The sequence below is a fragment of the Anser brachyrhynchus genome, assembly GCF_964034855.1.
Source record: "Anser brachyrhynchus genome assembly, chromosome: 2".
Taxonomy (NCBI): domain Eukaryota; kingdom Metazoa; phylum Chordata; class Aves; order Anseriformes; family Anatidae; genus Anser; species Anser brachyrhynchus.
Genome location: NC_137695.1, coordinates 4,982,871 through 5,010,213, shown reverse-complemented (window position 1 = coordinate 5,010,213; position 27,343 = coordinate 4,982,871). Strand labels below are relative to the sequence as shown.

At 41.1% G+C, this 27,343-nt stretch overlaps 1 protein-coding gene across 2 annotated transcripts in view; it reads right to left on the bottom strand.

Moving 5' to 3' along the window:
• CRHR2 (corticotropin releasing hormone receptor 2) overlaps window positions 1-27,343 on the bottom strand; it is a 157,392-nt gene that overhangs the window by 118,120 nt on the left and 11,929 nt on the right. For both annotated transcript variants that reach the window (XM_080582150.1, XM_080582152.1), the window contains exon 2: window positions 25,565-25,658. In XM_080582150.1, the coding sequence (XP_080438276.1) occupies window positions 25,565-25,658 (94 nt within the window). The remainder of the gene's footprint in view (window positions 1-25,564; window positions 25,659-27,343) is intronic.

The window sequence follows — 27,343 nt, the reverse complement described above, 5'->3', positions numbered from 1 at the left end:
ATGTTCAAAGGCAGTTTCATTGTTGGGCTCTGGTGCTTAAACAGTGCTTAACTTTAAACCCACACTTAATTTTCAGTGACTTCAGGAATTATGGGGGCATTTGAATGACTTAGTAAATAGAGGTAGTTTGTTGAACTAGGATTTAAATGCTGCTTTGGTTGAAAGGCACATATGTTTGTTCAGCTATGATATTTTCCATTGGGTTTTACTGATCTCGCATAAAGCATTTCATTCTAAAACATATGTTTGGAGCTACCCATAACCTGACTCTGTCCATTTTGTGGGTCAGAACTTATACAGAAATAAATAACTTTGGAATACAGTTTAGAGCATAATAAATAATGTTTTTCTATTCTTAATTAGGTGTTTAGATAGAGAGCTTAGTCTACAGATGGTTACATCAGTACTGATTACAGTGGATTTTTACAAAAGCCAAGGATCAGTCCCCAAGGATTCAATGTGTAATAGCTGAAGACTGAGAGAAGGGCCAGCATTAAAATAGATGCATTTTATGCAGTATTAGCATAGATGTAATATACATTTAACTGTCATCAAGTAAAATAAATGACTGAAAATATGATAGATATTTTCATAACAGCTGCAGAAAAAAATAATCCTGGGAAGTGTGGCATTTCCAATCTATTTGACAGCACAACTGGATTTCTTTTCCTATGATGTGTTGATCTGTTTTGTATTTGGTAAACTGCACACCTCAACCCAATGAATATTAAAGAAAGAGTTTTAGGAAAACATGTAACATTCTGATTAAACATTTTGTCATTCTTTCACACTCAATTGCAAAGAGAACATAAGTTATTGTCGTATTGCTAAGCAAGTGCTCCTTCTCTCATGGACTCATCAAATCTCTTCATTAACCTTTCAAAATCTCCTACCTCCAACTAGAGCAGCTATTCATGATGTTGCTAACTGGCAATTATCATAAGCAGATGTCAAACTATGTGGACTGATGTCTGGAAAAGACTTTGTTTTTCTCAGCAGCTTTTCTGCAGCTAACAAAATCATCAGAATTACCATTTACAGCAATATTGCACGCAACAAGCACCTGGTCATCACAGCTTTGCCTCTGGGAGCTATTTAATGAAGAAATAATAATGATTTCTTTTTGTTTGTTTCGTGAAGAGATTTTTCTGTAGCTATTGCAATCTCAGTACCAAGAATTACTTAAGTGAGGACCAAGTTCTCATTATTTTCATTTCCTGTACGAAGTTATTAAATATAGAACCTATTAGTTTATCCCTAAAGTATTTTCCCCTTCATGCAAATAACCACTCCTGGACAGAAATGATGGATAAATACATACCATCTCATGCAGGCATAGACAGAAAATTGATCAGGTGCTATGGAATTCTTCTGGATCAAGTGCACCAGTGTAAGCAGAAAATAAGTCACCCCTAACTGAGGCAACTTGTACTATTTTACCATTTACTACCTCTGAAACACGTAGCACATATTTCTCTCCCTCGTTTCTAGAGTTGTTTGGCTCACTGCCATAGCATGATTTCTTTTGCTTGGCCACTGGAGGGCTCTCCTAATTCTCCATTACTGCAAAAAAGCATTTGATTGAGTTTAATAACATTAAAAGTAAAAGCTGTTTATAGTTACCTGGATATAAAAACAGAAACAAAAAGCAAGCAAGCAAAGCAACAACAACAACAAAAACAAAACAGGAGATTTCATCAGTTCATACAAAGATCTACATGTGGACAAAGTGTATTTTACTTCCCCTTCAGCAGCAAAAATGTCGCTATAGGAAGAGATGAATTTCACTGGACAGAAAATTTCATTTTGCACACAAGATTATCAACCGCACAAGTGATTATGGGTTTGAGATGGACAGCAAGCTTTGTCCTCATCACCCATTCCTCCCCACACTACATCCTTTCAGTCTGCAATCACTGCATAAATCAATTCACTTTTTCAACTAAGTGTCCTTTGTCATCTGATTTCCAATATATCTCCCCACCTTGAGACCCATTCCTCTGGCCAATTCAATTTGTCTCCTGATGGAAATGTTGATGAATCAATCATTTTATCCTTTTCACTTTAATGCTGCTCCCGTCGAAAGAGGAGATCATGTCAGGCTTTCTCCATTGCCCTGCAAGGAGCTGCATGCTACATCCACGCTGCTGTGAGCACTTGAAGACTGTTGCCAATTGAGAAAATCTGACAAAATGTTGCTTTTTATCTCATTTTTTGAGGACTGAGTCAGTTAAAGCTAAATTGCCTTGTGGAAACAGAACAGTTTGCTAAATCTTTTGTTAGGAAAGTGCTTCCAATGCCAACATGAGACAAATAGCTTTCTCCAACCCAGAATAATCATTTGGGATGGAGACTACCTTTGGATAAGAGAAAACCAGCTGTACGGCCCTGTTTCACTGTTTGGCTCCACACCTTCATCACTTACAGCTGAACCAAACTCTTAGGTGTATTCCGGTTAAATTTAGGTTAAAGTCTTTTTTATCTTTTCAATTGCCCCACTAAGGGGAACCTCGTTTGTGCGCAGTGAGCACAGCAGCTTCCACGGGCATCGCAGGAAGATGCAAACCTCCAGAAGGACACCAGCTGGGTGATTCCTCTTGGAGAACCAGGAGATTAATCTGCTCAACCAAGACAGATGACAGAATATAACCTCTCTGTTGACTTTCCTGCTACAGGACTACCCGGGGGCTTTTCTGCTATTTCCCCAAATACTCTGTATGTGGCACGAGTAAAAAAGACCAGAATCAGAAAAAAAGTGGGGTCTGCTGCAGGTTCTGAGAATTCAAAAAAGGGTCAAACACCCTCCAGCCATCTCACAAATCTTTCAATACCAGCTGTGGAAGAATGTGGATTTTGCCATTATTCTGGTATTATTTCTCTGTGTTGCTTTAGATGTTCAGCAGTGAGATAATAAGCCCTCCAGCCTATCACACATGGTAGCAAATATTTTTTTTTCCTCACCTCAGAAGAAATGGCTTTGAATAAACAGTCCTGAATGTGACTATTTTATCCCAGCTCCTTCAAGGTACTCTTAACATAGATAGAAAAACTACGTACAATAACAGAAAATAGATATTCTTGGCCTCTGGGATTCTGCTTCTCTTGTTGAATACAAGACTAGCTGGAGTTGAGCTAGAACACCCTAAGGGTCATTTTAATTTCACTTTAATTGTTTGGTCTCAATTACATGGGATTTTTTGTTCACCAGGTGTCAGACAATGCAGACAGGAGAAGAACAAAGTTGTAAAATCTGGAACAAGAATTTACTTCAGTTTCATAGACTTTTCTGAGATCTGCAGTTTCCTGAATGAGTGGTCATGATCCTTAAACTTTAGCTGTTGATTAACTTATCCTAAAAGCCATTATGAAATCAGGGATGTTTTACAGTTAAGAATTATTCTCTGCTTGGACCTGCCATAGGTCCTGTGAAAACACAGACTAAAAGCTCTGGGCGAGACCACCCTGACCAAGTGGATTTGTGGATTCTGCCTCTGAGCTACTCACCTGGACTCCTTAACACTCAATGAAAGAGCAAGGCACAATTTGCCACAGTTCATCTCAATATGAAGTGTACATCTAATCCGTATGGTTGTATAAATGCCACTACACTATGAATTGCCTACATGAGGAACTCAAGGTGCCTGAATTAATTTCCGTTGTCTACACTACACATACCTAAAGTTAGGTGAGATGCATCTTTTTCCCACCTCTGAACACGAGCACAGGTTATTCCTGCAATACAGGCCTGGGAATTTAAGGTTAAAATTCTAGTCCCTGTTGAAATCAATAGGTGAGTGTTCCTCCACACCCAGAAAGCCATAATTTCGTCTGAAACAAATTATTATTTTACGGACATGGAAGAATAGCCTATTGTTCCCTCTTACAGATAAAAACTAATAACATCCTTACATAAAATTTCTGAGAATAAGAAACGATTTCCATTTTTTCGAAGAAAACACCACTCCTCTCCAGAAGATTTGTACAAGTTTGTATGGTTTATGTTCCTTAAGTCTTTCCTGGAGACAAAATCCACAAAAAATATAAACCACTTAGCCCATAAAAGAATTGATACACAGACACTGTTCACGCCAATTCTCCTCTGAGATACAGATGCTGCAGTTGGGACCATTTGTTTCAGTTTAAAAGTCTGCAGAGTAGCTGTTGGTGGCATAGAAATCTCCAGGCTCCCTTAAAAGTCAAGAGGGATCTAGCTAGTGCAGTCAGTGGACTCTACCGGATGATTTCTGTCACCATAAAGAAGATACTTAAATTGGGCCAGACAAATTGTCTTCTAAAAGTCTCTCTTACCATTAACTATAAAGGGAACCTGGGATGACCTACTCACTGGGACATGTCTGCACTATAAATGTCTAAAGTTAGGGACAGGAATGCCACCTGTAGGGAAAATAGAAGAAAAATCAAGCCTAGGAAATGTTTCCTGTAAAAATAGCCTCAATTTGTGGAGAGTTGAACACTTCTACTGGGGCTTTGCTTCTGTTTTCCATTTTGAAAACTTTTCCATGATGATGTTTATTTTGGCCACATAGGAATCCTGTTCCTAATTACAGTGTTTTCATTGAATAATTGATTGTTTTTCACCAACAGAGAGTGCCAACTAAGAGAAAAGTGAACAATTAATTAGAAATAAATTCCACAGTTTTACTTATGCATAATTCAAACAGCTTGACTTTAGGTTTTTAATCTCTCAAACTAGCCACCGTTAAATTTGTGGCCTCTTGGTGGTTAAACAAGACACGATTGCTTGCACAATAAATGATTATTACTGAAAAAGATCAAATGCAGTTTTTCATTTCATTGGTGTGTGTAGCTGTGCCTTGACACCCAAACTAACTACCGTGGTCTTTGAAGCAGGAAGTACTTGAGCTGATAAATCATCGATGTTACAGAAGAATCAGCGTTCTTCATAACAATTTGCAGAGACCAAATTAAAATGATTTAATCCAGCTGACAACTGCTCACACAGCTCTGGGAACGGGCAGAATTAAAAGGTGTTGTGAATGCACCTTTAATGTTTTCAATATCTGCACACTGAGTTAGAGCAGGCTGTAAGCCCTTCAAGTGAGATTGACCTTTCTGTGATCAGCTTTAAACCTAAAATCGAATGAATTTGGAAACAAAGCTTTCTCATGCTACCACTCAGTAAAACACACTGTGGGAAAGCTGAAGCAATTGCTGTCATCTTGACCCGAGGCAACTGGACCTACACAGTAGGTTTCTACACTGTGAGCTAAATGTCCATAATCTGTATTTGTTGACACAAATTCATGGTCTGGGATAGAGAATGCAGGCTGCTGTAAGAAACTAACCCGCTAAACAACTGAACCAATCCTACCCGTTTTGCCCCGTTTTCCAGATCAAGGAGGACTTGCACGTTCCAGAACTAGAAACTCAGCATCAGTAGAGAAAATGCCATAGAATAGAAACACAGAATGGTTTGGGTTGGAGGGGAACCTCAAAGCCCACCTAATCCCACCCCCTGCCGTGGGCAGGGACCCCTCCCACCAGCCCAGGCTGCCCCCAGCCCCATCCAGCCTGGCCTTGGGCACTGCCAGGGATGGGGCAGCCACAGCTCCTCTGGGCAGCCTGGGACAGGGCCTCACAGGCCTCACAGTGAAGAATTTCCTCCTAATATCTAATCTAAAACTTTTTTCTTTTTTTTTTTTTTTAATTTAAAGCCATTCCCTCTTGTCCTATCACCACTACCCCTGACCAAGAGTCCCTCCCCAGCTCTCCTGCAGCCCCCTTTAGGCCCTGGCAGGCCGCTGTGAGGTCTCCCCAGAGCCTTCTCCTCTCCAGGCTGAACAACCCCAACTCCCTCAGCCTGGCTCCACAGCAGAGGTGCTCCAGCCTCTGAGCATCCTCGTGGCCTCCTCTGGACTCACCCCAACAGGTCCCTGTCCTTCTGGTGCTGGGGCCCAGAGCTGAGTGCAGGCTCCAGGTGAGGTCTCATGAGAGCAGAGCACAGGGGGACAATCCCCTCCCTGCCCTGCTGCCCACGCTGCTGTTGGTGCAGCCCAGGACACGGTTGGCTTTCTGGGCTGCAGGCACACATTGCTGGCTCATGTCAAGCTTCTTATCCACCAACCACCATTCCCCACCCAGCCTGTATTTGTGCTTGGGATTGCCCCGGCCCAGATGCAGGACCTTGCACTTGGCCTTGTTGAACCTCATGAGGTTTTCCCAGGCCCACCTCTCAGGCCTGTCCAGGTCCCTCTGGATGGCATCCCTTCCCTCCAGTGTGGTGACTGCAGCACACAGCTTGGTGCCTTCCACAGACTTGCTGAGGGTGCACATAATATCACTGGCCACGTCTCCAACCAAATTCACACAAAGCACTCAAAAATATCTAGCTACAGAAAAGTGCTTGGTTAGGGGATTTTCTGTTGAATAGATTCCATTTGCATAGAAAACAAATTTTGATTTCTCAATGTTTACACTTCTACTGTTAACACAGCCCGTCAGTTTGGGGCTGATGTAATTTTAAGGGCATTAGTTTACAGCAGCAAACTTCATTGAAGCTTGTGCTTTCTAGTTGAAATACAAAGGGAAAGAAGGAGGCAATCAGGCTACGATAAACTCTTACTGTTTGAAAGAGAAAAAACTTTTCTTTTCTGAGCATGTTGAGATATGCACAGCACTTACCCCAAAAGACATATTGATCTGATTTAGCTTCTAGATTCCATCATAATTTGAAAATAAATAATAACAATAGCAACATGATTTACAACCAAAAGACAGACAGTGACTTTTCCATCTCTGAGATTACTGCCCCCCCCCCCCCCCCCCCCCCCAAATGAGGATTCGTTGGTTTCCTAAAAGCTTCCATTGATGGGCTGAAATAACAACAACAACTCAGGAGAATGACTATTAGCCTAGAAAACAGCTGGGAATCTATGTACACAGACTGTATATGCATTTGCAAAGAGCCAGGTATAGAAAAACAGGATTTCCAAGCCAGCAGTAACATAACCATTTGTCCTTGTGTTTATAATGGCTCACAATTGTCCTTTTCTCTACTGATAAAACAGGGATTTTGTAAGGTTTTCAAAGAAGCCTATCTGCACTTAAACAACCACTCCAATTCTCAGGAGCCAGAAGTATGAATAGCACCTACCTTTGTGACCCCAAGAGAAAGTAAATGTTTCTGAACCACATAATCTACACTAAAAGGTGTTGATGACAAAAATAAACGGTATCTTTTCAACATTAAAGTAAATTCCTTCATTATGAATCACTGAAAATGATCTTCAGTGGTACACAAATTGTGGAAGCAGGACAGAAGCCCATAGCAATGAAAAGGAAATGTTATATCATTCCTAGAAATTCATTTGCCGCTTTCCTTAATTGATCCCTGTAGTTCTTCAGAACAGCATTTTCCTTGGATAATTACTATTCCGTTTCTGAGAGAGATCCAAAAAGACATAAGCCAAAGGCTACACAAAGAAAATGTTTATAATACCTCATTGGCACTGAAATCAATGTAAGCAAATGACTAACTGTACAAAGAAGTGGGCTAGAATTCATCTCACCTCATTTTGGGCGTCCACATTGGAAGGTAAGTTTTATCCTACTTATCATAAAATGTATAAATGGCTGAATTTACTCAGAGAAGTCTCACCCCTCACTTTCTGATTAGGCATAGCACAAGGAAATTTATTTGAAAGAGATTTCTTTCATTGCTGGGTCTAATGTGATTTTTTAAATACATGGATTTTCTGAAATTTTTGAAGGTTTTTCACGTTGTCAAAATAAACCATTTACATTTATGTAAAAATAGATTTTTTTTCCCCTTTTGGCAGTAATTGATGAAAATTAAACTTTCCTAAGGTCAGTCAAAATCAACTGATTTGAAGATAAAACAAATATTGAAGGAAAATATTCACCCTGTTCTCAATGGGTTTGGGAGTCGGTAGACTTCATCTATGGAATTTGGCTAGAATGGAGCTGGTGAGCTCTTGAGGGAGTTTCGCCACTCACCAATGCTCAACAGATGCAGAACCCATCAAATTATTATTGATCCCTCTGTACTTTGGTCTTCGCTCCATACATTTAATACTCTCACTGGACTCAGCTCTCAATGGATGAGTAAACTAAAAAAGATATGTGGTCAGTCAGAAAAGCAAACTATCTTTGCATAAATCAGTTTCAGCATGTAAGACAAGAGGAGAGGGGAAATGCCTTGATTAAAAGGGAGCTGGAATAACACTTACCTGACTGCACCCTAAGTAAAAATCCTGCTGCCAGGTCAATGGTCCGGTTTTATTTATTTATTTATTTATTTATAGTTGTTTTATTTATTATTGTTATTACAGGCAATTAAAAATTCCTGAACAGACAGGAATAGCAAACACTCTTACAGTAATTATACTCAGTGCTTGGGAACCCCTTGGTACATATGGGGGGAACCAGAAGAAAAGCCACTGAACCTACATGCACGCTCACACAATAGCACTTACTTTATATTGCTTTTCTGGGGCTATGTGTTATTATTTTTAATCTAGGCCATATTTTAAAACTGATTTGTTAACAAGATACTTCTTGATACATGTTAAGAGTATCTGTTGTTAAATACTCTGCCATACCATCAATTACTGAAAATACTGCTTTTATAGATGTACCAAAAGATTTCAGATTGAAATTGCATATAGATTTTCAGATTGAAATATAGCATCCAATAAATACAAATACAAGCTTTAAAAACACTTCAAAAAATCTTGGTTGTAGAATCCCAAGATAATTGCTTCTCCCTTCAGTCTTAAACCAATGAGTTCGTGCAGAAATGCCAGCAGAAGAAAACCTTAACATCTCCCACGTATCTATTCCTGCCCTAATCTGAAGAGCAAAGCCCAGCTCTAGTTCCTTCTGTCTCATCTCTGTAGGCCCCATCTTTCTAACAGCTTGGCAGGATTAGGAAGATGAAGGACTGGTGGGGACTTCCAGATCGTTGCAATAAGGGAGAGGTAGAGGATGGTCTGTGTGTCCAAAGAAGAGGACAGAGTGAGAATTAGGATGTCCTGTATCACAGCAGTGTGTGAAGGAGCAGGAAGAGGAGAGAGAGTGGGGAAAAGCCCGGAGAAGAGGGCAGAGATACAGTCCACCTTCCCTCACCCCAGACTTCTCGTCCTCTTCCTAGGCAGTGAAATTTCCCAATAAGCACTGGCCCTTTACCCTCTGTGCTCTCTATCAGGAAACAGCTCAGTGAAACCTTTACACCTGCAAGGAGTATTTCACCACAGGCTATCGTAACCACACAATCTAGTGCCATAAAGAGCAGCTACCCAACATTAGGCAGCTGCAGAGTTGTGAGGGATAGGGACTGCAATCTGCAAGCAGATACTGTCTCACAACTACTCCTGATTTCAAAAAACAAAAAGTGCTGGGAAGAAGGATGTGAAATGCCAATGATTCAGGATTACCCAGCAAGATAATGTAGCTGGGGATGGAAAAACATTGCTTTCCCACGCAAAGTCTTTGGTAGCAGTTAGCTAATGGGGCATTGTCTCCTCCACCCCCTGGTAACTCAGCTGGAGAGGGCAAAAAGTAGTCATTACAAAGCAGAACAGTTATTTTCAAGATGTGATGTAATCATGGGCCAAAGGCCAAGTTTTAAATGGAAGATCTTTTCCATGCGTTCACACTCACAAAATATATATTATATCTTTATGACAAAGGGACTTCTTATTTGCTCATTTGTCGTATTAGCTACCACTGACTGCTTTACCCTACCTTCTGCTGTAGTGGCAAATCAAAGGTAACAATTGGAAACCTGGAGCACGAGGTGATGGAGCTCCAAGATGGTGTCTGCTGGCAGCTGCACAGGTACGAGAAGTCCTGATGAGAAGAGTTTGGCTCACGTTGTTGCTCATGAGGGAGCAGAACGGAGCCCCTGGTTTGCACAGAACACTTGGCCTACAGCAGATGAGCTGCCAGGAACAGAGGGTAAAAGGTGAAGGTAGCCACTGGTTAAGATTGCATTGACATGAAGAGGAAGAAAGAAAGAGCTTAAGAATGCAGCATTTTCTATGCTTTTAAGAGATGTTCTGAGAGATTCCAGGAAGAGCTATATATACACCAAAGGCTGTCATGGTAACAAAGCTAGCAGATTTTTTGCCTCATTAAACTCTCTAATTGCACGTGCTGTGGTGTTTGGCCACATATCTCCCTGAGGTAATGCCACAGTCAATCCCCTCTTAGGCTTTGTGCCAGAACTGCAGAAGTTCTCTGTGGTCCTTCAGGACCAAAGTGACCCAAAAGCTTTCTTTAATTTGGGTCACTTGTCCTGCGTTTCAGGTATTTTCCTGTCAGGGGATTTTCACATCTTTGAGAATTTCAAGCTACTGTTCAAAGTCAACTTTGTAGATCAGATGAAGGCTGGACAAGATTAGGTAAGAAACTGTAGGTGCTGGCTTGCGCATATCACTCTTCTGTTTCATGACAGTCTTTTCTACAGAGACCATTATTTAGTTAACCTAATATATTTATCCAGTAAACAACCCAATAACCATGACAATTCAGACTGTCCATAAGTAGCATTTACATATCAGTAATGAGTTGTATACATATGGCAGGTGAAGAGGACAGATGCTGATCACTTTAACCTGCTTAAGGACTACTTACAAATGCAAAACCTTGAAATACCACCAGGTCTTTAGCAGGCTGGTATGGCATAAATAGGTTTCTACAGCATGTACAGTTGAAGTTTCTTCAGCCAGCCACTGTGAGTGTCATGCTAACACGTGTGCTCTGTTTTCTCTACATCAAAATATGCACGTGCCACATTTCTGTGGTGGTTTAAAACAATGGACAGCTAAACTCCACCATGCTCCTCTTTCATTCCTGCTCCTTAAGAGAACAGAGGGAGAAAATAGGATGAAAAAACAGCTTGTGAGTTGAGATAAGGACAGGGAGATCCCTACCAATTACAGACACAGGCAAAACAGACTCAGCACAAGGGAATTAATGTATTTTATTGCCTATTGCCAACAGACTAGAGCAATGAGAACTAAAGGCAAACCAAAAACACCTTCCCACTCATCCACCCTCTTCTCCCTCCTCCCCATGAGCAGCACATGGGAACTGGGAATGGAGGTCAGTCCCTGATGCTTCGTCCCCACGGCTCCCTCACGGTCCCTCTCTGCCCCTGCTCCACGCGGGGTCCCTCCCACGGGATGCCGTCCTTCCCCAACTGAGCCTGCGGGGGCTGCCCACAGGCAGCAGCTCTTCAAGACCTGCTCCCACACGGCTCCGTACCACGGGGTCCGTCCCCCAGGAGCAAACTGCTCCAGCACGGGTCCCCCACGGGCGGCAGCTCCCCCCAGACCCCCTGCTCCTGCGTGGGCTCCTCTCCACGGGCTGCAGCTCCGGCCCGGGGCCTGCTCCTGCGGGGGCTCTCCATGGGCCGCAGCCTCCTCCAGGCCACATCCACCTGCTCCACCGGGGGCTCCTCCACGGGCTGCAGCGTGGAGATCTGCTCCGTGTGGGACCCGTGGGCTGCAGGGGGACAGCCTGCTCCACCGGGGGCCTCTCCACAGGCCGCAGGGGAACTTGTCCTGCGTGCCTGGAGCACCTCCTGCCCTCCTGCTGCACTCGCCTTGGGGGCTGCAGGGCTGCTTCTCTCACAACTCTCACCCCTCTCTCCCAGCTGCTGTAGCACAGCAGGTTTTTTTTTTTTTTTTCCTTAAATCTTCTCTCCCAGAGGCCCAACTAGCATCACTCATGGCTTGGCTCTGGCCAGCAGGGGTCCCTTTTAGAGCCGGCTGGAGCTGCCTCTGATCTGCCATGGGGCAGCTGCTGGGCTCTGCTCACAGAGGCAACCCCTGCAGCTTCCCTGCTACCAAAACCTTGCCACATAAGCCCAATACAATTTTATAAGGTAAGAGCATAGTTATTAGAGCATGAGGCAGAGAGACAGGAATTTCAAATCCACCTCTAGCTAAATCTGTGACCTTGAACATGTTGTGTCCCATGCCTTTACGTGTGTATCCAATAGGTAGCAAATTATTATTCATGTCAACCACATCAGCACTCCCTTCCCCCCAAAATTGCTTCCATTCTCTGGAACTTCACACCAACCACAGAAATCCAAATTTAATCCCATATTTTTCCACAGAGCTATAACTGTCAGGTTCGCCTTTGTGTCTCCAAGATTTCTGAAGAAGAAAAAAACTGAAAATACCAACACATAAGAGCTCCAGCTAGAAGCAAGAGCAGTTACATCAGTCGATTAGAAATTTCTCATTGTGATGCATGTGGGCTGGCAAGGCTACCATGGTCTATTTAGAACTTTTGCAATGCAAAAATGTCATCAGCTTACTTTTAATTAATTAATTAATTTATTTATTTTAACTGTCAACCAAGTACCACAGGCAGACTGCAGAACCAGAACATTTCAAGTTCTAGTATTCCTCTAGTGACTGGATTTGAAGCCTTGGCAAATAATTTAACTTTTCACCATATATAAAACAGAGAAAAAAGTTTCCTCAATTTACATGGATCTTATAAGGATGATTTTGCTATTATTATTATTTTTAATTTTAATTACGGAAAGCTAATTATAACAAAGTAATCCTATGTATTGCAACACTGAAAACAAATAACTGAAAATGGTGGACTTAAGCTAAAATACTACATAACAGAGTCAGGCTTCCTCAAAACGGACGAAAACCTAAAAAGTGCTCCAAAATCTGCAATGCAGATCAAAAATCAAGTATTCCTTGCTTGTTTCATCTGTGGACTGTGGGACTGCAGAAAAACTAAGTAATAGATATTGTGTAATGCTGCACACATTTTTCCTCAACTGTGTGTCTTCTCAAATAAACTGGGTGCATTTATTTCCTTATGGATGTTGATGAAATTCTGGTGATTATAATACAAAAATAGAAGGCATAATCATTTCTACTATATGCTTCCACTGATGCCCCTGAGCTCTCTGTCTTCCTGTTGAAAATGTTCATACAACTCTCTAAGTTAGGGAAATAGTAGCCAGAAGTTTAATAACATATATAACTATATTCATTTAGATTGTCATTTTAGGAACAAATGTACTGAGTTACTTTCTGTATCACTTATCTCAGAGATTTGTGTCTTTAATAGTAGAACAAGCTATTGTATAGTAACCAGGAAAACGATATCTTTTCTGTTAATATGTTTTACATTTGGATCTGAGAAGGCTCCATAAGAAATTGAGTAAAAAATAAGAGCAATTAATCAAAACTGCATGAGAGAACATCAGCCTGGTCTGAGTGAGTTGGATAGTCTCTCCCAAGCAAAAATAATATTCCCCCTTGTTCTGTAATTATCTACCCAGGTAAAGAGTCCCTCTCCATCCTTTTTATAAGAATCTTTTAGGTATTGAAAGGCTGCAATGAGGTCTTCCCAGAGCCTGCTCTTCTCTAGGCTGAACATCCCCAGCTCTCTCAGCCTTTCTTGGTAGGAGAGGTGCTCCAGTCCTCTGATCAACTTTGTGGCCCTCCTCTGAACTCACTCTAACAGCTCCACATCTTCCTTGTGCTGGGGGCCCCAAACCTGGATGCAGCACTCCATGTGGGGCCTCGCGAGCAGAGCAGAGGCGACAACCACCTCCCTCCCCTTGCTGGCCACCCCTCTGGTGATGCAGCCCAGGACACAGTTGGCCTCCTGGGCTGTGAGCATGCAGTGCTGACTCACGTTAAGCTTTTCTTCCACCAAAACCCCCAAGTCCTCCACAGGGCTGCTCTCAGAGAGTTCTTCTCCCATTATGTACTCCTCTGTGGGATTGCGCTGGCAGGGGTGCAGCACCCTGCACTTGGACTTGTTGAACCTCATTAGGTTCATATGGGCCCACTTCTCAAGCTTATCCAGGTCCCTTTGGATGGCATCCCTTCCTTCTATTGTATCGACTGCACCACTCAGCTTGGTGTCATCTGCTAACTTGCTGAGGGTGCACTTGATCCCCCTGTCTATGTCATTGATAAAGATATTAAACAGTACTCGTCTCAAGACAGACCCTTGAGGGACACTGCTCATCACAAACCTCCACCTGGACATAGGGCCATTGACCACCACTCCCTGGGTGTGGCGATTGAGCCAATTCCTTATCCACCAGATGGTCCATCCTTCTAATCCATATCTTTCCAAGAAATTAGGATGTCATATGGGACCGTGTCAGAAGCCTTACAGAAGTCCAAGTAGATGACATTGGTCGGTCTTCCCTTGTTGACTGATGCAGTCATAGAAGGCCACCAGCTTGGTCAGGCATGATTCGCCCTTGGTGAATCCATGCTGGCTGTCTCGGATCACCCTCTTGTCCTGCATGTGCCTTAACATTGCCTCCAGGAGGATCCATTCCATGATCTTGCCTGGTACAGAGGTGAGGCTCACAGGTCTGTAGTTCCCCGTGTCTTCCTTTCTACCCCTTTTAAAAATGGAAGTGATGTTTCCCTTTTTCCAGTCACCAGGGACTTTGCCTGACTGCCATGATTTCTGAAATATGATGGAAAGTGGCTTGGCAACTATATCAGCCAATTCCCTCAGGACCCTGGGATGCATGTCATCAGGCCCCATACACTTGTAGTTGTTAAGCTGGGTCAGGAGGTCCTGAACTTGCTCTTCGCTTACAGTGGTAGGGACTCTGCTCCCCTAGCCCCTGCCTAGAGCTCTTGCACTCTAAGGAAAATATCCTCAAAGAGGTGCCAGCTCTGATCAGATCCTCTATCCCTAAGGACGGTGCCCCATTCATGAAGAAAACTGTGATTTGTGCAAAGTTTTCAAGTAACTCAAACAAGAGAACAAGATAGATTTTTTCCAATGACATTACAGCAAAAAACACCCAGCATACTCCAAACGCCTGGCTTTCAAAGCTTTCAAAGTTAATTCACCTAGTGGCTACTGGAGGAAGGACAATTTCAGCATAATGACACTTTTCATTCTTAAAATAGTCATATAGGTATATATAGATACATGTACATATATGTTTAAAACAAAACAAAGCAAATTGGTCAGATAAAAAGCCATCCATCTTTGCCAGAAATCTTGGTTTTAGCTGACTAATAAAAATTTCAAAGATCTGATACCCACTGAAGTGTGTCTACACATTGAGGATTAATCTAAAGATTTCGTACCCACGTTCACAGTGATGAACTCACAAGCAGTCTCCTTGAGCAGATTAATAATGAAATTGCAACTACATCTGCCTTCCAATTATTAACTATTTCCCCTTTATTTACACAGAAGGCAGAAAGTAATAGTCTTCCACAGGCTGCTAAATTACCTCAGGGATACTTTCAAAGAAAGAAGGTTCTTAGGAGTATGATTAATTTCCTGTAACTCTAGATATTGCAAAGTAGACATGTGCAGCTGAGTGGGCCTTAGGCTGCCACTATAACCAATAAAATAAAGAAGGTTTTGTTTTGTTTTGTTTTGTTTTGTTTTGTTTTTTAATGAAGGTCCAGCTACTGCAGCATCCTGTCTCCAACAGCAGCCCGAAGTGGATACTTAGTGGATACAGGTAAACCTCTGTGCATTTAACAGTGTTAGCCGGGAAGAGATCAGCTTCTAAATGCCTGGCCTTAGGTACCAGGGACATCTGCACAAGACAGAGTTTAAAGAGAGTAAAGACAGAAAGCCTTGTGATGGTACCATTCCCCACAGTGTTCATTAGAGGGTTTTAGGAAGGACAAAAAAATCCACAGACAGGCTAGCAGGTTTATTACAGCAGCACCATTTAGAGTCATGGGATCAAATTACTGTAGCACGTTAATAGAAATGAGATACCACATAGCATTTACACCTTTGGGAATGTGGTTCTCGTTTGTCTCCCCTCTTAGCTATGGGTACATGCACTTGAAATATTTGAATCCATAATCTTTTTTTTTTTTTTTTGTCTAACTTTTATGCACAAGAGTAATGTTACTCAGTGGAGTGTTTCACTGTAGTGAATGAGGCTTCTCACATGAGTAAAGATACACAGGGCAAAGCAGCTGAACAGTTCAGGTCCTAGTGGCTTACAGAAACTGTGTTAACATTTTCAATTACCTTTTACTTATACAGCCAGCTTGCACGCTTTGACAGTTTAATGAGTAAGATGAATGCTTGCAGGAAAAAAAAAAAATCACAGTCCTTATTTTGTAATGGAATAACAAAATTGAACAATATAGAGCTGGAGCTTTACAGGTCAGCTTTGCATTTGCTTTAGTGCTTAATAATTTTTTCATACATGGGACAATACAATAAGATGTCCCCATCTCAGGGTTGGAGGACAAGGCAGATCAATTCCATGCATAGCAGAGTTTATTCAGAAAAGGCCGACCAAGTGATGCAGTAGAGAGCTAAACAAGGAGGGATGAGCTGCCAGCTGCAACTTTACACTAGGTGATTTATGCTAGCTGAACCCCTAATCTCTCGTCTGTATTCACATTCTAATCCACGGTAGGCCATGACAGCATCTGTAAATATGAAGCATCCTACCATTTTCTCTTCCTTAGACCAACCACTGGATTCTCAGACAGCATTTCTAAGCATGCTTGCAATGTGCTGATGTCAAATGGTTGAAGGTCCCCCACCTTTTTCTTTTGTTCGATACTGCTGAAGTAAAGCCGTGCTAGCTAGTATGAATTTATACACGTGGGCCTTAGACACACAGAGATTATGATTTTACCAGCACAGAGAAATGGATGGAGCCCTGTCTCACCTTCATCTCTCTATATGGTGACCCTGGTTCTGTGTGTGGCTCAGGAACACTCCTCCAAAGGTAGTATGGAAAGATCCATTTTGTCAAAAGCAGGGAGACAAAGGCAAGACAACCACGGATTGTCAACAAGAGCACATGTAACGGCCTGTTCCTAAACTGGAGAGCCAACTTAGTCATTGGGTCATAAGGTCTTGATCATTTTACTGAAATGAGAAACAAACAAAAAACCACGTTTCCCACTCTAGACCATCTCTCCCATTTACTACTAATAATTATTCTCCTGCACTACATGTTTTAGGCATCCTCTTGAATGACCCATCTTTCCAAATAGTGCAGTTTGTAGCATCACTATTGTTACATGGCTTTGTTCTGTGCATTGGCCACAGCAGTATTTCACTGCTTGAAGGGCTCATCAATCCACAAACCCAGAGAGAAATGTTGATTTAACGGACAGGAGGTGTTTTCATTTAAGACCAGATTCACTGACGTGATTCCATGTGAACAGAAAAAGCACTCCATCTGCTCAGTAGGGCTCAACAAAATGAGAGGCTCTACAAAGTATATTTTTATCTGCCAAGTGTACAAAAAATATCTAATTTAGAAACCACATTCAGCAAATGGTAGTTACTGTACCAAACGTATACATTCAAAGATTTAAGGCTATGTGATGAAGCATGGTATTGTAGCAGTCATTACCAAGTCTGCTGAGAACATATCATGCAGAAGTGACAGATCCAGGATTTAGGTGTGCCACTCTTCTGAAATAAGAAACAATAAAACTCAGTGGCATGTCCCCACTGTAACATGTTTTTGCTTAGGAGCTGTGCCTGCCTCATTTGAATTCCTCAAAAATTTGGCCCTGTTCCTTTTCCTTTCCTTACTCTTCACAGCATCCCAAGCTGGCAGCAAGGAACCACCATGCCAATGCCATCAAGTTGGTCACTGCAAATTCTTCTGCTTCCTAACAGGATCGTGGGATCTGCCCTGACTTCATACCATCAGTAACCCTGTTCTACAGTCCTCCCTCAGACCCACGTATCCAACACCTCTGTGACTCCAGACATGTGCTACAGATTTTCTTTTCAGCCAGTGCTGATGCCATTGATGCTGATGAAGGTGTTCAGAGTGTTGTTACCTTCCTGTATAATGCAAAGTTCAGGGATGGTGATTGCAGATGTTAAGATTGTTGATAGCTCATCCTAAAACACTAGCACCACTTCTGGTGTAGCTGGTTCCTCTTCTATGCCAAGGTTACTTCATTCAGTAGTTACTCGAGGTTTTGCAAAAGCATGCCTTCCTGAGATCAAGGCACTGGAGTAAATTCTTTCTAAAACATATTTCACATTCAGAGTAACAACAAAAAGCCAGACTGCAAACCATAGGCACTCTTTTAAAAAATGTAAGAACAACAACAGCAGCAACAGAAAATAAATCACTCTGTGTGACTCTCACCACTGTAGTATCTGAGCACTTTATAGCCTTGTTTACACAGCTTAGAGATTCATTGTTAGTGAATTTTGGAAGAACTTGCCAGTCTCTGGACACCTAGGGTAAAGGTGGGAACCATAAGATATGTTTATATATCTTATCTATAAAAAAGTCACAAAAAAAAAATTTATGTATTTATTTATTTATTAATAATCCTCATGGGTAATCCTAGTGGAACACGTAACTTTCTGGATTGTCTACATAGTTCCTTAATACATGAGAATTTCTACAAACCCTTAGCTTGGAACTGCCCCAGACTTGGGAAATGCATTTTAAATCATAAGGACCAGCGGCAACAATACAAAATGTGCAACAACACTGCACGCAGCTTTATTTTGGGATGTACAAGCAAGCAGTGCTAGACTGCCTGGTATGTCATTTGAGGCAGTGAGAAAGTAAACCACCATCATCACCTCTATTTAAATAGTGTCATTGCAACATCTGAAAATAGGAAGTGCTAGGAAGATCGCCTGTGTCCTCAGCTCCAGCTTTGATCATGCAAATGCTGCTGCTCAAGGTTAACTTTATGCCTGCGAGCAGTAACGAAGTTGTGTGGTTGTGATGAAAGCACATTCCCAAGTGCCCCACGGGCAGCTGCAGGAGCAGAGTACGTAGCTTCAGCCAGCAGGCTGATGCCAAGAGAGTGCAAAGCATACGTTAAAATGAATAGCTCATCCAAGTATCATTATAAATGGAAGTGCTCACTGATGTGACCTGCTGGGAAAATCAGAAGAGAAACAGTGAGAATTGCTGCCATGCCATTACTGTGGAGGGATATTTAGAGATGTAATGAGGCCAAATCTTCCGTTTCCAAGAAACAGAGTAGGGCAATGCACAGAAATAAATAACCCCTGGAGCAATGAGTGTCTCACCTATGCTGTTCTGTATAGAAAGCAAGTTATAGAATATGTTTCTCTGTCATGAAACTTTCATCTACTAAAAGAATGATTGATTGAAATTAACTCCTAAAAAATAACAATAGTCAGCCAAGCAAAACCTGCAGCCTGTGTGCACTCAGCAGCTGGGAGATCGAGGCAAAAAACTCATTTTTCTTTGGTAGCCAAAGCCTCTGTGATTAAATCATCTTGTCAGAGGATATTTCGTATGTGCGTTGAGCTATAAACTATTAACTCCCATCTTGCAGACTGCGTGCTGTATGTCAGACTTCCATGAAACTCCTGTGCAGAAGTGCCTATATTAGGATACCTAGATGGACTGGAACATCTAGTTCAACTCATCCAGTTCATCTAGGACAATAATAGTCAATGGAGATCTACGCAAGGATTCAGATGACACATGAGCACCCTGGGCCACTCAATCCCGGAGATAGCCCTCCAGCTATTCCAGAGGGCACAGGCTTCCTGTAGGTTCTGTGCCATATCTGCCAGCCCTGCACGTCTTAGGTACCATTAAGTACCTCAAAGGTCACTGGGCACTGACATGAGGGCAACTAAATCCTGTCCAATAGCGGGAGCTCAGACACTTATTTTACAGGTAAACATGAACATTCAGATGACAAATCCGTGAGTTGAGTCCCACCCCATGAGTCTACGATAGCCCCAGGGACATGCTGGCTCCTAAGTACCTGTGCTTTCAACTATTACCTTTTGCTCTGTTATTCCCAGGTTCGGTCCCACCTTCCTGGTTCACAGAGATGACCCCCACACACACATTAAGCAGAAGTGACTCAGCTAGGCCTGCATTCACAGCAAAGTAGGATGGTGGTATTACAATGACCAGCAGGCAAAGCCATGCTAAAACATGTGCCAGCATAAGATGGTCACACTTGGCTGACCTGCAGGGATTCCTGATCAGCAGAAGTCCCAACCAGAAATAAAGAATGAATCAAAGGTTCACCCAGTTTTGAACTGAACAACTTAACACTAAATATCTTTACCACAGACAAACACACCATACACAAAATCACAACAGGCATTGAGATTGCCTGGAGAAAGGCCTGCGTTGCTTCTGGGGTAGAAAGAAATGCAGGACAAAGAATCTGGATGAAAAAGAAAGTCTTTTAGCTGCAGCTGAGAGAACCCTTTCCAGAAATGTAGCACAGATAAATCTTCCCTAAACAAAATGTAGAAAGCTCAGATTTTGTTTGAGTAAAATTCCAAGATGGAAATTATTTAAAAATGAAACTGTTCACTGAGTCTGCAAAGTCCCTTTTCTCACAAATGGACACACTTACAAAACCTTATTTTCAGATGTTTGCAATTGTGCCAGGAACACAGAGATGGGTCTATCTAGGGATATCATAAAAACAAAAAATGATGGAAATAAAAGCCTTTTAATGAATGGTCAGCTTCAAGATGGCAGAAACACTGTACCAAAGTAGCATCAAGTCTTCATAATTTTTCTGACCAAAGGGATAGGAAATAATTTTCTGAAAATAAAGTTGACAATTTTAAATGTTTAAAATGAAGATTTACAATTTGGTACTTTTTTTTTTTTAATTGTACATGAATATTTCAAATTAAAGTTAAGCTAAATGTAATGTCTAAAACAGAGGTAAAATTAAGTTATTTATTTAATTGGTTGTCTAAAGAAAACATTCAAATTTTCATTTCAACAAGAAACCCACACTTTAGGATGCTACTGTTCCCGAGTTCATATGGTTTTGTCACCATGCTACACAAACACACACCCATATGCTCCCCCCAATACACAGAGACACAGGCACACACATGCACATTTACTTTATACATACATACTTTTCATAACTGGAAACGGAATCAGATCCATGACGTTGAAGGATGAACGTAGTGGTATTCGAAGGTCTGAAATAACTCTTATGTACATGCCTTTTTTTCATTACAGAGGAAGCACTTTTACTTTTGCATCTTGATGTCATTAATTTAGGGTAGAAGGACAAAGATCATGCAACAAAAACACAGTAATCAGCTGCTATCTTTCAGTATACACTCATATTGCTAACCTGCTAAGGCACTTTGAGTACACATGCTCCCTTTCCCACATGGCTGTCACTGCTGTCTAACATGTTTTTGAACAGTTTATCCTGAAAAGTGATACTAACGTATACCACAGGAGCTGTCTGTGGCTGTCTGTGGTTGGTTTACACAAGACCTCTAGGCAAGAAGGTGTCTTAGTAGCTCAATGCTGACAGCCAGATTAAGGAGTTATCTCAGTGTGACAGTGACAAGAGAGGAAATTTGATTCATGCTTGAGAATGCCATGTGATTTCATAAATCCTTCTTTCAAACGAACCTTGCTTTGGCCAGTGCCTGTGCAGGAGGCGTAAGGAGTGCTCACTTATGTCTCATGTTTGATGAGATTCATTGTGGGACCTGTAAGAGGTTCAAGAAAGGATAAGAAATGAAAACTACCTTTTCTATCTTCAGTTTGGTGTTATTGTAAGTCCTGAAGAAGCTTCTAGTATAACTCACTGTCCCATCAACAGGAAAAATTATGAAAATCTCCAAATGATGTCAGGTTCTTTGGGACTTTACCAGCAACTTTGAGGAGTTGTGTGTTGGAATCCAACCTAGGATACGTTCCTCCCACACTCACTGATATGTTCCCTATTTGAGAGTTTCCCTGGAGACTTGAGAAGACAACTTGAGAAATATAGGACAGAGTTTGTACAGGTGGAACCCTGCACCATGTAGAATCAGGAGTTTGGTACCATTTCTGTGGGACAGCAGTCTTTCACCACGCTGCAGTGACCTGAATAAGGGAAAGGAACCATGCCCAGCCTCAAGAGGATCCAGTGAAACAAGGGAAATAAATAATTTTTCCTTTCAGTGAATCCGAGGACTTCATGAAATGAAATGCATGACACATCTGATCTACTGTCTCCCATTTACTGGGTTGTTTGAATAGCCTTAAACATCATAAATGCAAATTGCAACCTTCAAAGTGAGTGCAGGGTAAGAAAGAGGAAGAAAACAGAGAATGTAATTCTTATGTTAACACACTAAGTACAGTAGTACTGGCCATCCACTTTCTAGTTTGTTTTTTTTGGAAGAAGATTCTGTTTGTAGATGAATCTGCTTTATTAAGGTCTTAAAGATTGTGTGGTGATACCTGTCAATGGACTAAAAAGTGGGATAAAAAGACTTCCATTGAGATCAAAAGTGAGTAGGAACAGATGTAAGACAGGACCTGCGGTCTCTAGTGAAAATATGTAAGATAGGAAAGTCAAAGTATGTGAAGGGAAGTATGATGAAATTCAATTAATATTACTGTGAATAGAGGACCCATTTTCTCTGAGTTCCTATAAAAATCCAAGCTATAACTCAATGCATGCATCAAAGAGCTATATAGAATTATAGTCATCTGGTCATCCTGCATATTCCTGTAATTCCAGTCAAACCATACGAAGAGAGAACAACATCAGGAACATGTTCAGCTGAGTCATTGTACAAAAGTTCTGCCATTTCAACCAATACTTCTTATGTATGAAAACAAAGTAAGAATTAAAAATTAAATAAAATCCCTCTTCAGGTCCGCAGATACACACACAATCCCATCAAGATCAAACGCTGCACGTAAGCACTCACAAAGGTGTAATCCAGGAATTTTTTGAGGAAACAAAACCCAAAAGAGAGTGAATTATATTGCCTTTCACCTCTTAACAAGCATTGCTTGGCTTAAATCATGTCAGACTGAATTCACAATGTCATTTACTCAGCAATTCAGTGCACTTAAACATAAATGAAAATCTCAAAAGCATTTTATGCCATCTGTTTGGGATACTTATTGTGAACATATTTGGAGGCTGAAGTTAGCAATTATAAGGGGAGGAAATTAACATCTTGGACTAATTAACAGCATCATCTGGAAAAGAGACACGGAATATAACCAATTACAAAACTTTCATGTTTCTCTTCTCCCAGCTATAAATAAAGATTGTTCAGTATGTCTATCTTTGGAATTTTTTGTTGTTGTTGTTTTATTTTATTGATTTTTTTCCTCTTTAAAAGACTAGATTTGCGCAGTGTCAAAGATTATGATCAGAAAAAAGCCAAAGACATTTCAGACTCCGTGGTTCTGGTCTGACTCTGCACATCCATGTTGCTGGGTAAAGCAAACAATGTTTCAGTGTGATACATCCTTACTATTATGAGGGTTCAAAATGCACACAGCTAAGCTAATTTTGGACGACAATATATCTATAGGAGTTTTTTCGTCTTTGGATCCTTTCAGAAGGAAAAAAAAATCAAAAACAAGGTTTCTCTGCCCTGATTTACATCTTAGTTTAGGACAAAGCAACGCTCCAGACTTTTGACTATATTGGCCATGTTTCACTGATTATAAAGGTGGAGATCACTGCATTGTAGATTCCATTTTTAATAAGAAGACTCATAGCTAAAAAGTCCAGACCTTTTTAAAGAGCCTGCAATCATCATGTGAAACAAGAGAAACATGCAGTGGCAAGAAGCACCATGTTGGTGATCCACCATGTTGAGAAGAGTACATTGACTAATACTAAGAAAAAAATACACTTTTGCCCGTAGAAGGTCCTGAAGTTCACTTTATGTTCATGCATGAGTCTGGATTTATGTCCAACTCGTCTGAACATGAGGCAGCTTAGGGTTTTACTACATGTATAAGCCCATGCTCAACAAAAAAGAGTACAGGCTCACAGGATTTCAAAATATGCTGCAGAAAGGTATATTCTATAAACATACCTTATAAAGGTATGTTGGATTGTCTCTATATAACAATCAAGTCACATTAACTTTAGAGCAGTGCTTTATTTCTCTGATCAGTGATACCTTACAATAATAGTACAATGTAAGAGACTCTTGTGACTTCTCTCTAGCCTTTTCATATTACAGTGCTATTATAAGAGTTGCACTCAGCCTGAGAAGATGCCTTGTGTTCATGCATCACGTAAATAGCTCAGATTTTTTTTTTATTTTTTTTTTGCCAACAATTAGGAATTAAAGTGTTTGCCAAAGTTTAAGACAGTCTGGTGTGAAATAATAATATTTTTTCAATAAAAGGTCTGGAAAAGAAATAATACATTATGAATTAATGGAAAATTTTATGATAGTATTTTCAGAAATATTCAAAGGTCAAAGAACATCTGAAAGAAGGGTCCGAAACTTATGTAAAGTTTCACAGAACCTCATCTATCTTTCCTTTGTTTCCAGCTACAAAATAGAATAGACTGTCATTAAAACTTGTACAAACAAATATACCACATCAGGCAAAGTTGCTCCCTGGAACACAATGCCACAAGTTACAGAGCTCAGATTAGATTCATAATACAGGTCAACACACCCATTTATATGCAAATTAACAGGCAGTTAAGGCAACAAAACTTTCAGACCTCAGTCTGATCATCTTATCTAGATCAGTTTATTGTCCTTATGCAATATATAGAGTCAGAGTAAACCACAATTGATCTGATATATGGAAAGACTTCTTCCTTGAACCTCATTTGCTTTGTCATTTCTTAAGGCTGGAGAACTGTTTAAATGATAACATCTACATTCTGAGAAGGTATTTTAAAGTCCTCCTTCCGTGAAGATTTTCAGTGGGGAAAGCAAAGGGGAAAAAAACAATCCTACTTCCCCCATTGAATCACTCATTGCAGCACCCACCCTTGGCCATCCTGCTTTCAAAAACTGGTATAAAGAAAGAAAAGGCCACACATTCCCCCCAACCTTTCCTGCTCTTTGTGCTTAACATTCTGTAGGGTCTGCAATATTCCATTCTCCCTTCATCCCACTGCCAGTGTCCCTAAGTTCCCCTGTACTATCTCTGTCCTGTATCAGAAAAGACTTCTCTCCTAACCTGAAAAGTTAGAGTCAGGCTTTGGAGAATTGGGGTGGGATCAGGAAATAGAAATTGCAAAGTTTTGAGGTTCAACATGTTCTGATTTGGAGGACTGGTATTTTTCATGTCAACTGGCCTGACCAAAATGGTAAAAGGTTCACCCCTAGCCTGTATAAGCTTCAGTCAGGTCAGAGCACCCCAGTTTCTACAGTGAATGTCATACAAGGGCTGGATTTGACTACCACATCCACCACACTTTGCCTGCCCAGCTTTGATAAGCCATGAGGCCCTTGGAGAACCGCAGACTGCCTTTAACAAGGAGTCTGGACCAGTCTGGATACAGATGCTTTAGAAGTACTGTCCTTCAACGATCATATCGGTTAGTGAGTACAGTCAGCTCAACAGATTAAATCACGAAAAAAGGCTGCCAATATTAGTACACCTGAAGTTCTTTCCAGGTGTGCAAACTTCAAAGTTTTCTTCCCATGTCACACCACTGCACGTTGTTGCCAATGAAAACTGAAGGCTGGAAGCACTAAGTTTATCTCAGCAGGAAAAGATGTTCCTGGAGCAAGGACACTTTGAAAACAGATCCTGGAGTAACAAGAAGCCACTGAGAAATGGAGAAATAAATACCTGTGACATTGGTGCGGGCTGATAAAGCTTCACAGTACTTTTCCAGCAGAACAGACAAGGGCAGGTTCACAGAAGATTCACAGTGGAGAACTATCTGGATGAATAGACAGAAGCAATACAAACAAACAGCAAAGCATCAGCAAAGGGCAGAATTCCTTATTCATGAGTACAAAAATCCCCAGTATTTCATAGCAGTTCCCATTCATAATTGGTTCAGGTGCAGACATTCCCTCATGACAGAGGATTTTTGGTTATACTTGCTTAGGTCCACAACATCAGGAGGCATTCATGTGACTAAAGGTAGGCATCTACAAATGAACTACCTATCCTGGACCTCTTGTGGTAGACAGTCAATGGCCTTAACAAAGCTCAGGGCACAGTTTTTCTCACGTAAAATAGAGTAGCTGAATCACATCCCATTACAGAATGGGTGGATGTGTGGGATTTCTATCAACTACCCTTAAAAGGCTACGTGGCTGCTGAAGATCCTTACATAGTCAAGACAGAGAGACAAGAAACACCAAAGGGCACTTCAAAACGTTTAAAAAATGTACTTCCACTGACCGGATAAGATAAGTTGGCATCTCTGTAAGGTGATCCATTACTTTTAACAGCCAGTAAAAAATACACAAGCTTCTGACTCACAAAATTCTGAGTTCTGAGCCCTCCACTGAAGGCAAATGATAGTGAGAATGAGAGTAGCAGTGTCAATATAGATGCTTCAAGAAAGCTGCAGGTTCAGGACTGGACAATGTCACATCACCAAGAAAGTTTTAGGAAACAGATATTTAGAGGTGAAGCCAAAGAATATGTTGTCGTTTCCACACTTGAAAGTAAAATTACTGAAATGCCCACTGCAGACCAAGGACAGAAGACCACAGGACTGTAGATCTAAATGTGCAGATGATTTGGGATACTGCTTGGAGCAAGAGAAGCTCTTAAAAAGCCCTTTAAGAAAGGCAGCACCAAATGCGCTGAGAAAATTCGGGAGTCACAAATCAATGACAGAAAGTTCAATTTTCAAACTGTGAAACAAAATCTTCCTGACTACTTCTGAGGGGCAAATAAAGCCTTGGTAGCAAAAGAAATGTCTTTGCTTTTCTACTTATGCTGAATGACTAATATAACACAGTCAGCTTTTGCTCAGGGAAACAACCATAATCCTTGAATATTGATGTTATATTTCAGTGCTTTAAGGTACGTTAAGTGATTGCAGAATCCTTTTTATGTTACTGAATTCCTTATTGCTCAATAAGAAGTGGAATAAATTATCATGACAATGGAATTCATCAGCAGTGTTGGTCTCTCAAAAACTTTTCTTTGTCCCACACCATTTCTATATATTTCTCACTTTGCTGTTATTTTACAAAATAGGAAGTCTTCGAATACAAACAAAAATCCTTTATCAAACTTTATTCTTTTTGAACAAACATCATGAAGCTGCTGTTTCTCACCCAGGAAGACCTGAACTTTCACCTCCTATAGCAAAGCCTTTCAGGCCACTGGCCATGCACAGTCAGGTCAAGGAGACGGGGAAAGGCAAGGGCCCTGTTCTGAAGCCAGGGCAGATGCCATCTTGCAGGGCACAGTACTCCAAGGGAGCCACCCAGAAAGCAGGTTCTGTAGTGGTCATGTCAGACCCAGTCACGTGAGCTGACATAGCAGAGGCATTTCTTCCTTCTGTCCCTCTGCCCCTCTGCTACCTCACAAGCCAAAGCGCTCTTTCACTTCAAAGAAGAAACTTGAGATGTCTCCATGTACTGTAAATACACTGCGTGT